This window comes from Planococcus citri, chromosome 4 (assembly GCF_950023065.1).
Source record: "Planococcus citri chromosome 4, ihPlaCitr1.1, whole genome shotgun sequence".
Lineage (NCBI taxonomy): Eukaryota > Metazoa > Arthropoda > Insecta > Hemiptera > Pseudococcidae > Planococcus > Planococcus citri.
The window spans coordinates 27,221,292-27,236,384 of record NC_088680.1 but is presented as its reverse complement, the minus strand read 5'-3'; the positions used below and the strand labels follow the sequence as shown (position 1 = coordinate 27,236,384).

The following is a 15,093-nucleotide window of genomic DNA, read 5'->3' as shown; positions in this document are numbered from 1 at the left end:
CATAAGGCTAGAGAGAAAGATTGGAAAAAAGTCTTACCATATCAATACGTGGTTTTGGACATCCGGTAGTAGAAGTACATAATTCATTGTAAGTGCAAGCGTTATTACACCAGTTACATTGATACTTGGCGTTCCTCGTTATGCATAATGAGCAATCGGCGTGTTCTCTGTGCGATCCAAGAATCTCGCATTTGTACAAAGTGACGTTTATCGTATCCACGTGATGATTATGGTTCCAAATTATGGTGAGGGATGCTTCGAATTCGCCCTTATTGGCTCGATACGAATACTGCAAAGGAAGACGAATAAAATCAATGTAAAAATGTATTCAATTCACGTAATTCATCGAATCCGAAAAAAGGACAGTTCTACTTACCAAAGTCTTCTCACAAACGATCAATTTGCCATCTTCGACTTTTGCCGGAATCATCATTTTGGCGTCGTCCAAGTTGACGATACATTTGAAGCCGGTATGAGCTGGTAAAGGCTGAGGCATGTTTTCCACCTCGAGTACGATGGATTTCGAGACTCCATTTGGTAACAGGATCGGCTCGGATGGTCGTCTAAACCTCGGGCAAGCGTTTCTTCCATGCAGCAATAAACGATTCGGATTCTACAATGAAACAAACGAATAGAAGATATTACCACCATGGCTCGAATATGCCCAATTAGTGTAAATTGGTCGTTCTAAAGAACGGAGCACGTGCCCAGTGTAGTGGCAAATTCGCTTACTTTTTCACCGCTGATGACGTATTCTTGACACGAGGATATATTATGAGAGCATTTATTCTCGTAAACGCACCAATTACACGCCCAATTTGATTTCACGCAATCGAAACACGTCCGATGGGCTGAGCAATCGAAGTAGGCGAAGTTTCTGCTCACAAAATCCTTGTTAGTCTCGGACGATCGGACTGATAATGGCACCAAAACGTGATCGTGTCCTTCGGCGATTTTTGGTCGATTTGATACCGGAGGAGTATTGCACGTTAGTCCGTAAGATGTGACGATCGCGTCGATCGGATCAGCTCCGCCGAACACGCAGCGATATTTTGCTCCGGTGGGTAATTCGGGTAGAGTACGGATGGTTAATTGGACCTGCGAGAAGTAAAATCAAAATTAAATCGGTTCATGGGTAGAAATTTCTTTGAATGGTAGAAAAGATATAGATGAAAGAGGAATGAAATATTAAATTTTGAGCCCTCGACGGAAGGCACGATGCAATGTGTAATTGAAGTTTTGAGCATTCGCACTACCCCCCCCCCCCTTCAAATTAACCCTGAGTATTCTAGTTTCCTGGATTTTATCTGCAATTTTCTCAATTAGATTTCAAAAATATTGAGAGATTTGAAGTAGGTATTGATTGATCAACCAAAGTATGATTTCCAAAAAATAGGCATGAAATCCACTATTTCATTTTTTTAAATGGCTTGGCTGAAAAATAGCAAAAAAGTGACCAAAATTTTGAGAAATGAGAGCAAAGTATAAGTGTATAGGTATTATGTTAGTCGGGGAGCCCGCGTACGGATCTATTGCACCCCCCCCCCCCCGGTCGATCCAAATGCCAAAGTGCCTTTTTCGATTTTTGGTGAATTTTTGAAAATCAAATTTAGGTCAAAAATGAGGGGAAAAATGAAAATTTTACCAAATTGACCAAGAAATTTGGGATATAACCTATTTTCGACACGTCAAATCGATTGGAAACTGTTTCAACCCGTTTTGAGCAGTTCTGAAGCCTTCAGCAGGTTTTTGAAACCCGAAATTTCCCAAAATTTTATCAAATGGAGATGGAAAGCCGAAATTCATTCTGCAAACTAATTTCCATACGCCACGAAGTCGACTGCAGGTAGATTTAAAGTCGTTTTGGAGCATCCAGTGACTTTGTGAAAATTACTGGAGCCTCCAGTAGATTTTTGAAACATGAAATTTCCCAAAATTTCATCAAATGGAGATGGAAAGCCAAAATTCATTCTGCAAACTAATTTCAATAAGCTACGAAGTCGACTGCTGCTTCCAGCGACTTTTTGAAAGGTTACTGCATGGCGTTTTTTGGAAAATTGAAATTTCCAAAAAGTAGCTGGAAGCTTCAAAACCATTTGAAACCACCATGGAGTCGACTTCATATCGTGTTGAAATTAGTTTGCGAAGTAAATTTCAGCTTGCTAACTCCATTTAATAAAATATTGTGGGAATTTCAAGTTTCAAAAATCTGGTGACTCCAGTAATTTTCAAAAAGTCACTGAAGACCCCAAAACGACTTGAAATCCATCTGCAGTCGACTTCGTAGCGTATTGAAGTTAGTTCGCAGAATTAATTTTGGCTTTCCATCTCCATTTGATAAAGTTTTGGGAAATTTCGAGTTTCAAAAATCTGCTGAAGGCTCCAGAACTGCTCAAAACGGGTTGAAACAGTTCCCAATCGATTTGGCGTGTCGAAAATAGGTTATATCCCAAATTTCAGCTTTCTTGGTTAATTTGGTAAAATTTTCATTTTTTCCTTCATTTTTGGCCTAAATTTGATTTTCAAAAATTCACCAAAAATCGAAAAAGGCACTTTAGCACCTGAAATTTTGACAGGTGATGAATTTTTGCCTGATCTTTCGATCTACCACTGTACGGTTTAGAAAATATCGGCTCTACCCAATCACATTGTCTTACATTTTCAATGTTGAACGGTTGATTTTTAATTTTTTTTAAAATGATGATTCTGAAGGATTTTCATGAAAAATATTGATCATTTCCTAAAATTTGGCACTTTTTTTTACACGACAAAATCTTTTGAAAAAAATGACCAAAGTCACTTTTTTTTTGACCATTTTCGCCGAAATAGTGACAAAAGTGACTTGCAAGTGAAATTAGTGACTAAGTCACTTTTTAAGCGACCGAATTTCATGCCTGAAAAATCCAACCTTTCAATGATTGTCGAGTATTCGAGATATTCTGCTCCAAATTCTCATCTTTCATTCATATTTTTTTCCTCAGTAATTTTTTACAAAATCGAATAAATTCGAAAAAAAGGGGGCCATTGCACTACAGATTTTCCTCTTTAGAAACGTTTTAATTTCCCTAAAGTTGAAAAATCGAGATATCCGATTCGTTTCTCGTAAAACATACGAAAAAGTAAGCGAAAAAAAGAACTTTTCGAAGAAACGGCAGTATTGAAGTTGTTCTAACCCCTGCCTCTTGCACCCATAGTATCCGCCCAGACACTCTGACATCTTGGCTGCTATACATTAAATTAAAACTTTGCATTTTAATATCTTATCGTCGAATAAAAATAATATAAAAAAGTTTCCAGACATCGAGTGTACTGTACTCGAAAACTCATCCGTCGTCGTCGACGTATCGCATCGAGCGTATTTTTCGCCGAAATTAAAAAAAAAACTAGAAGGGAGACGACGACGAGATCCTATAGAGAATATCGCATGCATAAAAAATTACGATCCGGGTACTTATTACTTACCGCTGTCTTTTCATTAATCGGTATACGATCTGGTAACACTTGCTCGAAATCTATACATTGTTGACCGGCGCCAAAAGACAACCATCGTGGTAAACTTTGACTAGCTTGTTGACACGCTCCACGTACCGTGCACCTGGGGTAAAAGGAAATTTCAATCATATTTCAGACGTGAAGTAAAATATTAAGTGCATAAAAAATACACTTGGCGAACATACGAGTACATATAAGGCAATAGTGTTTTCTTTCTCTAGAAGTAATTACGTACCTTTTTTCCAACGAACACCATCCACAGTACGGATCTCTGGCTTCTAGGCACGATGAACAATTCGAATAGCTTATACAATGTTCCATGCTGACTTTTAAGACCTGCAATAAATTTAAAAATTTTACTACTTTTTCGATATATTGCCGTGTACTACGGCGTGTATTGTACGTATGTAGATATTATTGTTTAATATTCAGGTAGATAGGTACGTCTCTCGCTCTTTTTCTATTCTCATAATCTTTTTTACTCTCGTACTTCGCAATAATTTATACATTCGCAGTTATTCTTCAATATGGTTTGCGCCGGGTCAAATTTTTTTTAGGGGCAAATGAAACGGAGAAAATGAAAAAAATTATATTTCATGATAGGATGTTGAATGCAGAAGCGAGCCATCGTAAAAATTGAAAACCATCTCTGGGAAATTCTATATGCTTTTTATTGCAGATTTGTCGATAGGATTGAAAGGAGCGCAATCATATTTTTTAAAGAATACCTAACCTATTTTGAAGCTAATACTATTTTTCGTTTTGAGCCCACTTAGCACGTTTTCCAATTTGAGGCAACGAAGCAGCTCAATCTGTGTCTCAGAATATTATCATTATTTTGTACAATCGTGTCGAACTGAGTGGAATTTTTCAATTTTAGAGTTGTTGATTTCGAGTGTGCCAAAAAAATTCTATTGAAACGAATGAAACGATTTGGTCTTCGAGTTGGATGATTCCGAGATTGACCTAAAAAATTTTTGAGCTTACTAAGCAGTTCAAATTGTTTATCAAGAGTCCAGATGTCACAATTCTGAGAATCATGTCGAAATGAATGTATCGTTTCGATATTCGAGTTGATGATTTCCAGTGTGAACGTCATTCGTTTCGAACCCATGGAGGAGCTCAAACTGCGTCACAAGTGTCAGAATTTGTATATTCATGTTGAAATTAGTGTAGCATTTTGTACTTCGTGTTGATAATTTCCAGCTTGATCGTCGCGTCGTTAAAGCCCAACCAGAGTCCAAAAGTATTTAAATTGAGATATTTTTTTTTGGAATGAGTAACGTTTTTTGATCTTTATTTGAGTTGGGAATGGAAGATAGGCCTCGATGTTTGTTTTGAGCTCACTGAGTAATTCGAACTGTGTATCGAAGATCAAGATACATATAATAATTCTGAGATTAATTAAGTTGATGATTTTTGAACCCAGAGAGGAGCTTAAACATGTGTTCCATAAGTCAGGATTTGGATGATCGACATGATCGTGCTGAAATGAGAAGGCCATTCCACGTCAATTCAACCAAGAAGTGGTAAGAGGGGGGGGGTCGTCGATTTTTTTGAAATTTTTCCATTGGAAAGACCTTTTGAAGGGATGACCAATGGCGCAAATCGCAGCCCTCTAGCCCTTTTTCAAAGGCTGCTAGGGGGTGTCAAAGTTTTCAGTGAACTTGAAATATCATCCATTTCAGCAATGGATTACTCGATAACCGCGATCCTTGATTATATAATCAAGGACCGCGATACTTACCTAAATGGAACTATTTCCTATAGTTAGGGATTTTTGAAGGCTTTTGGTGATATCATAAAAATCAGCGTTGCCAATTTTTTTCGTACGAAAAATTAGCGAGAAAAGTTTTAAGACGTAGTTTTCATTTATCGTTTCCGACTCTCAAAAATTCTGAAAAAAATATATCTATTATGGACAACTTTTCATGTTGAACAATATATTTAAAAATTAGGATGGCGTTATTTCGTGAAGTCGATTTAAAAAAATTGAAAGTTTGTGAAAAAAATCCGATTTTTTGATTTAAAACATGAGAAATTTTTTTGATTGGTGAAGTTGACCCATTTGACCCCTATAGAAAAATTTTTTCACTCAATAAAATGAACTCATCACAAAAAAATCAAAATTAAAAAAAAATCAATGTTCAATTCCAAACATCAAAAAAAGTTTAAATCTGTACAGTTGTCTTATTTTGACGTTTTTCTGACGTATTTCATGAAAAAGTTGATAAAAATCACACTCATAGCAAAAAAATTAAAATTCGTTAATTTTTTCAATTTACTCAGAATTTTGATTTTTTGTATGATGAGTTCATTTTATCGAGTGAAAGGGTTTTTTCAATTTTTTCAACGGAAACGTAAGAATAGGGGTCAAATGGGTCAACTTCACCAATCAAAACTTTTTTTCATGTTTTAAATCAAAAAATTTCATTTTTTCGCAAACTTTCAATTTTTTAAAATCGACTTCACGAAATAATGCCATCCCAATTTTTTAATATGTTTGTTCAGCATGAGAAGTTATCCATTATATATTTTTTTCAGAATTTTTGAGAATCGGAACGATATTAAAACTACGTTTTGAAACTTTTCGAGCTAATTTTTCGTACAAAAAAAAGTGGCAACACTGATTTTTATGATATCACCAAAAAGCCTTTCAAAACCCCCAACTAATGGAAAAAGTTCCATTTTGATAATAATCGCGGTTATCGAGTAATCCGCTGCAGAAATGGATGATATTTCAAGTTCACTGAAAACTTTGACACCCCCTAGAAGCCTTTAAAAAAGGACTAGAGGGCTGCGATTTGCGCCTTTGGTCATTCCTTCAAAAGGTCTTTCTACAGGAAGAATTTCAAAAAAATCGTCCGACCCTCCTCACCACTTCTTGGTCGAATTGACGTGGAATGACCCTCATTCTACGCGAAAGTACTATCCTTCGAGATATTCGTACTCGACGTGTTATGTTAGAAACGGAAAGAAAAATTTTTTCGATATGCGTACTCGTAGGTTTTGGCATAACTACGTAGACGAGTTTATTCGATAAGATAATTTTCAGAATGCTTTGTCATGTCTGGTCTTTCCACTTTTAGTGAAAAATGGAGGTTTTGAAGATAACGTTATCGAGATGTTTCGACAGCTTGGTGATTTTATCTATTCCCCTTTGATTGAGTCGTATTTCATTCGTTAACCTGTAAAGATGTACTTATTTTTTCTGCGAATTTTTCGTGTTGTCAGGATAGGTTTTGTACCTTCGTATTGGGATGTCGTGATTTTAAATGTTATGTAATTATACGTAAAATGCCGAAGTTTCGGATTAAAATGATCGAGTTGAATAATTTCGCGAGTGAACGAGTTTAATTGGAGTTTTTTGATAGTCTAATACATATCGATCTGTTCGAGAATTCTCAAGACGATGGCATAAGTGTCTTGCTCCAGGATGCCGACTTGGTAAGAAGATCCTATCCGATGTCAGGAAATAGGTATTTGAGTTGTTATTTTTTGATATACTTAATGTACTCAAGCATGAGTTTAATTCCCTATTTGTAAGTGTTTTTTTGAATTTTTTCGAATTATGTTTTTTTGTGGTGAGTTTTTCTCATCAAGTGAAAGGGTTTTTTCAAGATCGCTTTTTTCGCAAACTTTCAATTTTTTTTCAAATTGACTAGATGAAATAACGTCGCCCAATTTTTCAATATGTTGTTCAGCATGAAAAGTTGTCCATAATATATTTTTTCAGAATTTTTGAGAGTCGGGACGATATGAAAACTACGTTTTGAAACTTTTCGAGCTAATTTTTCGTTCGAAAAAAGTGGCAACGCTGATTTTTATGATATCACCAAAAAGCCTTTCAAAACCCCTAACTATCTCTTCAAAAGATATTGCCACAGGAAAAATTTTGAAAAAAATCGTCAACCCCCCCCCCAACCTTACCACATCTTGGTCGACTTGACGTTGAATGAGCCGAGTGTCACATTTTGATCATTGATTTGATAATTTTTCAAATAACCTCGATTTTTTTTGGGCACACCAAGCTTCAAACGGTCTTCGGATGAAGATGTCAAAATTCAAAAAATCGTGTTGAAATAAAACCAATGTTTTGATGTTGTGATTGTTGATCTCGAAGTTGACCTTTGTTTTCCATTTAGAGTCACCTGTGCTGGTCATTTTGAAAAGAATGTTGTGTGATGATTTCTGAATTCACAATTATTGATGATTTAATGTCCAAAATTGAAAATAAAATTATTTTTGTCGTTTCCAAGATGAGCTAACAGATGGATATTCTCTTCACATTCTAGCCTGCAGCTCTTTTCACACTAGCTGAAGTGTTCTATGAATTTCGTCGGTAAATAATTCATTCATTTTTTTTCTCCTATACTTACCTACTCCTGTGAGATATATCATGCCAATACACTGCGAAAAGCAGCCGAACGAGGGCATGCAGGAGATTACGAAAGGAAAGGAAATCGTATAAATCAAAATTACTCGACTCCGATACCTTTATCGCTGGACCAGGCGGCAAGCGACGAATGCAATCGCCACCGCCACCATCCAGGGTTGTTTGCGGAGATAAACGGAAACGATCTGAGGGAAACTTTAGAGAATGAACGAGTTGAGACAGAAAGTAACAAAGTGTATGCCATCCGTATGCCTAGTATGTACGTAGATAAATGGTATGCGAGAGTAAAAGCAAAAAAAAAAGACACATAGACGCCGCGCGTCGATGAACGGAGACGAGACAGTACACAGGGAGAGAAACTAATGGCACACTAGAGCCTTATTACAGCTGCGAACTGCCAACGTGGACGGCCACTTTTCACGATTTCAGCGCCTGCCGTTGGAATCAATCCGAAGAGACATTGAAATATTCGCGCTATAAATCTCACGCTAGGCTGACTCGATATGGTAACGGGGGCATATAATACACGCCTCTGCCTCGCAGTCGTACAGTACATACATAAGTACTCGTAGAGTATATAGAATGGCAATAGCGCGAATACGAATCTAAATTTTAAATTAGCTTTTGTTTATTATCATCGGCGCGCCGCGAATACGTTTTTGAAATTGTGGACTCGGCGGCAGCCTAGCTATAGAAAGGTGTGAGATAGCGAAGAAGAGGAGGGAGGAGGGATACGAATGCGACCACGACTATCAAAAGTGATGGAAGAATTAGCCTTGGAAGTGGTTGAAATTTCGATGAAGATGATTCGAGGCTCGGAAAAAATGTCGTTTTCGAGATGAATGGCAAGTTTGCTGAGAAACATTGTTGAAATTTTCATGCGATGGGCTTTTGCATCGTAAAATTTTGGCATTTATGGTTATACGCTGCCATCAATCAAACGAGAGTGTGTTTTTTTGTTGTTCTCTTGTGTGGTGGTTTTTATTTGTGAGAAGCAGAATCTCGCTACACGTGGAAAGGATGCTGAAATGAGTTTGAGATGGTTGCAGAGATATTAACAAGTTTGAAGTTCGTTTCGGGACAATGTTTGCCCGACGAAATGTGCTCGTAATTTTGACGATGGGTATACGTCGATTGATTTTTTTGGAATTATCTTTGTCACGACTTCATTTTCCAAAGCAAATTTTTGGGGTCCTACCGGTTCAAAAAGTCGAGACGTTAGCTCTTTCAATTGAAATTATGCATGATTGATATTACGATAGGATTCCAACAGTTTTTGGAAAGTGTTACTTCCAATGAAATGACTCATGTGACGAGTATTCTAGTATTTTGAAAGATAATACGAGAAAAGTATCCATGAGTTGGAAGTTTTTTTTCTCCAAGGGAAAATTTGGTTCATTTCATCGTACATTTATGTGGAGAAATTTAGTATTGAAATTTTGATAGTTCTTATGAGAAGTATCAATTTTCTGTTTCTAAGGGTCAAAAATTATTCTTGATGGGGATTATGGTGATGGACTATGTATTTGTCGAATTTTCATTATGACCACTTAGACGAAAAAAATAGCTCTACAAGTCTAGACGTCTTCTTAAATATCGCCGAACAAAAGAAAACTGAAATAGAGAAAAATGCACATTTTCTCTCTTTTATTTCAGTGCAGTTCCTTCAGTTTTGAAATTACCTTGAGTGTGCAATGGACCTTTTCAGCTGGACATTGAATTTTTCATGAAATAGTAGGTACTTTAATTTTTAATCATCTCAAAATTTGAACCCGTAACAGTCAACTCGAAAAAATATCGATTTTTTTGGGATGGCTGCCAATACTTTATGTGGACACTGTTCCCATTAGGGTGTCGTTTTTTTTGTGAATTTTATTGCTCGTAATGGCTGAATCTATTTTGGCTGAAAAACGATATCCTGATATTTATGCTCAGACGATTTTATTCATACCTGTACCCCAATGATGGGGATTATGGTGAAGAACTACGTATTTGTCGAATTTTCATTACTTGAATGTCGCTGAACTAATTTGAAAAAGAAAAAAAAAACTTAAATTGAGAAAAATGCACATTTTTTTCTCTTTTCTATTTCAGCGGTGCAGCTTCTTCAATTTTGAAAATAACTTGAATGTGCAATGGACTTTTTCAGCTGGAAATTGAATTTTCAAAAAGTAGTAGGTATTTAAATCGTCGCAAAATTCGAACCCGTAACGGTGAACTTGAAAAAAAATGTCGATTTTTTTGTGAGGTCTGCCAATACTTCATGTGAGCACTGTTCCCATTAGGGTGTAATTTTTTTTGCGAATTTTATCGCTCGTAATGGCTGAATCAGTTATTTTGGCTGAAAAACGAGATCCTGATATTTCTGCTCAGAAGATTTATTCATACCTGTGCCCCAATGTCCCTTTTTTTCTCATGGATATGAACATATGATCGCGATAAAACCTTTTTTTTCTTTCCTTGGAAGCCTGAAGTGTATGCATAGGTACTCACTTCACCGAGATGCATTTTTAACCTGCTGGGATTTTTTTGGGAGCTGGGGACTTCGCAAAATTCGGAAAGTTGGCCCTCTTTCCCCATTTTGAAAGTTTCCCCTGCTCCTTACTAAAAATATTCGTGCTTGAAATGCATCGCGGTGGAACAATTTGCCGTTCTATAGGTTTTAAAAGATTTTTTTTTTGAATTTATCATGATGAACAAGAAGAAAAAGCTGTCTTATGTTAATTTCCATCTGAAAAAAGAGGAATTTGGAACTCTGGTTGAAATCAATCTGTTGAGCTAGAATTTTTAATATTTTATTTTTCAGTCTGTGAACCGGCTGAGCTGTTGAAAGTAACAGAATTCAAAGTTTTCAGAGTGAGAGTCACCCTCTATCTGTCTTCTTTTTAGATGGCGAAGTGTATATTCAAAAATTTGTCAGTATTTACCTCGCATCCAATCTTTTTACTTTGCATTTTTCGGAGAATAGGGAAATTCTCATCTGAACGAAGTTGTTCATTTCTAACATATCATAATACCTATTCCTACGTCATAAAGATCTGCGAAGAGTCAAAATAAACTTGCCATTTTTTCTCTCTTTTCTTTCCCTTAATTGTGTTTTTTTTTTTAACAACATGATGAATATTTCTGGATTATAAAAATCAAGTTTTGAAACCAAAAAATGAACTCCTCGAAAAAACATCGTTTTTATGTATCTCGAAATACAAATTTACGAGAGCTTTCGCCCTCGCTTGGGCCTGTTCTGTTTTCTTTGTCAAAATCAACTTCCTTCGAAAAAAATATCATTAAAATTCTGAAATTTTAAAAGCCAAAAAAAACTACTTGTCCTCACATGAAGAAATGCAAATTTTCATAAGTTCTAGCCCTCGCTTCGCTCGGGCCAATTTGTTTCTCGGCATTTTGAAATAAATGAATTTCACATTTTCAGGCCTCCAAAAATCCAAAAAACAGAAGAAAAATTTTCATAAGTCATATGAATATTGTATCAATTGGCCAAAATTGATGCATGTTTTATTTATTTTCAATTTAAAAAGTTAATAATCGAAGTTTAGCTGTTTTTTATATCCAAAGATGTATCCAGTTCGAAGAGAACCTTATGAAATAAAATTACATCCCCCTCCCATCCACTTTAATTAAAGTGTGGGGTAAGCATAGAAAATTTTAAAAAAATGAACGAGTGGACACTGGACACCCTGTATATTTTTTTTACCTTGTATTTTTGGAGAATAAGAGAATTCTCATATGGACAAAATAGTCCATTTCTATCATATAACACCTATTTCTAAGTCCTACAGAGCTGTGAAGAGTCAAAATAAACTTGCCATTTTGCTCCTTTTCTCGCATTTCCTTTCTTGCTTCGTCGCAGGCTTCTCTACATCAGCCATAATATACAACATGTTCCGAAAATCGTCTGCCAAAGTTAAACTGTAGATATTACTCGAGGAGACGAACAAAAAACGTTATTATATGACTGGCTGTCCATCTTGCGAATTGGAGCAGCCACGTGCTTCGCAAAATTAAAAATTTACCAATTTTGAAAAAAATCATCAAAAATAAGAAAATGTTTGAATCTTCAAAATGATGTCCATAACCTACAGTATTTACTCGAGAAGACTAACAAAAAAATTGTTCATGACAAATTGCCCATCTTCAAAATTGAAAGGGGAAACTTGATTCAAAGTTTACAAATTTATTGTGCACTAGACTTTAAAAATTTTAGAATTTTCAAATTATGTTTGTATGTACCTTGAATTTTAAAGACAGGCAATTTGTCATAATATTAACTTTTTTTTGTTAGCCCTTTCAAATAGTATGAGTTATAGTGAAGTCACTTGAATGATCCACCCATTTTCTCATTTTTGCCAAATTTTTCAAAATTGATAAATTTTTGCCCAAAAATGGTGTAACTTTTTCAATTTAGGTACAGATTGTAAAAAAATTGCTCAAATGGCCCAACAAAAAACGTGATCATGACAAATTGACTGTCATTAAAATTGAAGGCACAACACTATTTGAAAATTTTCAAAACTGAGGCGTAATAAAGTAATTGTAAATTTTGAATTAAGTTTGCCCTTCAAATTTGAAGATGGACAACTTCTCATAAAAACTTTTTTTGTTCATCCACTCGAGTTCTATGAGTTATGAGCATCATTTGAATGATTCATGCATTTTCTTCTTTTGATGATTTTTTCCAAAATCGATAAATTGGTTTTGCGAAGCTTGTGACTCCTTCAATTCACTATAATAAGCAACCAGTCATAACATCACTTTTTGTCCGTGTCCTCCAGTGATATCTATACCTAGTTGAATTTTTTTGGCAGACGATTTCCGGAACACCCTGTATGCAAAATTTTTAATTGAAATTCTTCTGTGAATTTTGAAAATATGTATTCTGATACGATCATTGATTCGTAATTTATCTGAAAGCCTTCCAAAAAATCGGTGCCTTGGGCTAAGTACCCCTATTGCCCGTCGTTCTCCACAGTATTATGAGGGGAGAAGCATTCTACTTATCAGAATTTTTCTCTTGTATTTGAAAGTCGATTTCTTAATTTTGAAGGTAGAACATCTCATCGAAAAATTCTTTTCGTTCATATTTTTTTCTGAAATTAAATGCCTCCTTCCATTCTCAACAAATTTTGATAAAACTGAAATTTTTGCTATTTATTACCTACTTCTGAAAGCAAAATGTTGTTTTGATCAGGGATGTACATACATGTACATTTCATAACGGATTCCTTTTTTGTAGCTGCAAACTCAGTAGCTTGAGTTTCTCCATCATACTTAGACTCTACAAACCACATCATCCTATATATTTTTTTTATTCATTATTCATTCGAATCTGAGTTCTGATTCAATTCATCTCATTCTTCTCACTATATACAACAATTCTTAGAAATAATAAGTCACTATGGATAATACAAAGCACACATACCTTGGACGTGGTAAGAACATAAACATATCCTCCAATGGGCGAGAATGTGGTATCCGGTAACACAGCGCTACCACTATCCAGTGTAACTTCTTCGTATTCGATACCTTCCAGAAACGATACCAGTAAAATCTACGCAAATTATCGTATAATATCTCATTAGAATCGAGTAGGTAACAGATCATTACACATACACACGGTGGTGCGACATACGATACCGATAATCTTACTCACCTTTTTCAATATCCCATCCGATGTGCCTAAAAAACTAACCGTGCTTTTCTCCGTAGTAGTAATGGTAACAGAAGTAACTAATTTATTAGTAAAATATATGGCAGCTTCGGTTGATATAGGAACAACGCCGGATATCCTCAGCCCAGCTTCACAAAAATTATAAATGTTGCCCGTTGTCTAGAAGAGAAGAGAGAGAGAAAAAAAAACAAAAAACCATCATGTTAACGGCTACCAAAATAATGGAGAAAAATTACATAATGATAATAATTACCGGAGTACCTGCGTTACAAAAATTACACGCTTCGATGATTCCCTCGTATCTCGCCTCCCCCTCACTCTCTCATTCTATATCTATACGTGCACTCCACCAAAATTAAAACCTGTTAGCGAGGTATTTTATAATTCGTTTACCTTATCTGTTCTCCAGTACTCGTCGCCCAGAGAGACAGAGACGCCTGCTGCGATCGCTGGCTTCTCTCTTAACCAGCTTCACCATCCATCGCGGGACATGGATGAAATGAAAAAAATTACAAATCGCGCCCAACCAACCTGTCTACTTAAGCGTGGAAAAATGATCGCATTAATACGCCTAAACTATCATTTTAAAGGCAATAAAAAAATTAACTAGTACATCAGCTTCGAGTATATATCTATGTACGACGAGTCCGGCTATAGAGAACGAGTAAAAAAAAACCACAAAACACCTTCTACGTACCGCTCTACTCTCTTCTCGTCGTGTTTTTATTTCAATAAAACAAACAAAACTACTCGCACACACACCAGGCACTTGAGTAATAACACGAGGTAAATAGGTAATAAAAATTCTGCTTTTTTCACGTCATTGTACATGTTCCGTAGTACACACACACTTCTCGCGAAGGAAAAAAAAATTCGCATTTGTTTTTTCCTAACACGATGAGCGATTCTAGTACAAGCCTATGAACATGTGTGTGGGATACTCCACATCTCGTAAATTTACTCGGTCGCCTCAGCCATCGCCATTACGAATAAATTTACATGATTTATGGATACACGGAGGCAACCAACAAAAATATTTAATCAAATCACAGCCACCACCAAAGTATCCGATAACAGTGTAAGAGAGAGGAAAAAAAAGAAATACAATCCTCTCGTATAATTCAGTCCATTCTCTCGACTCGATAACAACCTAACGGGCTTTCTTCTTTTGGGATAGCAGAAAAACTGGAAGGAAGAAGACAAGCACTTGTACAACTTACATGAAATTCATGTTGGAAGTTTGTCAAATCTCGCTTCAAAAATTTCCAAAGACTAATAAATTTTCTTATACGTGGTTCTCGTTTCAAGTTCCTTGTTACTTTCGTACGAGTATAGTGTATTCTTTTGGCTCGAATCGAAATTTTTTTTCTCCACAACTGTCTCTTGGCTGTGTACGCCTTCGTGCATTTCTTTCTTGTAATTGTGTAAATATTTATGACGAACGGGATAAGTAGAAAAAAATTATTCAGAAATTATGGACTTTTTAGACACGAATACTTGTTAAAGTAATATGTACCTACAT

The 15,093-nt window shown here is 35.8% G+C and overlaps 2 protein-coding genes across 2 annotated transcripts in view; both read right to left on the bottom strand.

The window, feature by feature from the left end:
- PlexB (plexin B) overlaps positions 1-15,093 on the bottom strand; it is a 427,961-nt gene that overhangs the window by 11,677 nt on the left and 401,191 nt on the right. Inside the window, exons 4-10 of the mRNA XM_065360366.1 lie at positions 13,554-13,730; positions 13,323-13,451; positions 3,728-3,828; positions 3,463-3,595; positions 733-1,098; positions 377-613; positions 38-289 (exon numbers count right to left, since the gene is read on the bottom strand). Coding sequence (XP_065216438.1) covers positions 38-289; positions 377-613; positions 733-1,098; positions 3,463-3,595; positions 3,728-3,828; positions 13,323-13,451; positions 13,554-13,730 — 1,395 coding nt within the window. The remainder of the gene's footprint in view (positions 1-37; positions 290-376; positions 614-732; positions 1,099-3,462; positions 3,596-3,727; positions 3,829-13,322; positions 13,452-13,553; positions 13,731-15,093) is intronic.
- Positions 1-15,093, bottom strand: part of LOC135842760 (prostatic acid phosphatase-like) — a 51,217-nt gene that overhangs the window by 33,962 nt on the left and 2,162 nt on the right. The gene's annotated exons all lie outside the window — the stretch shown is intronic.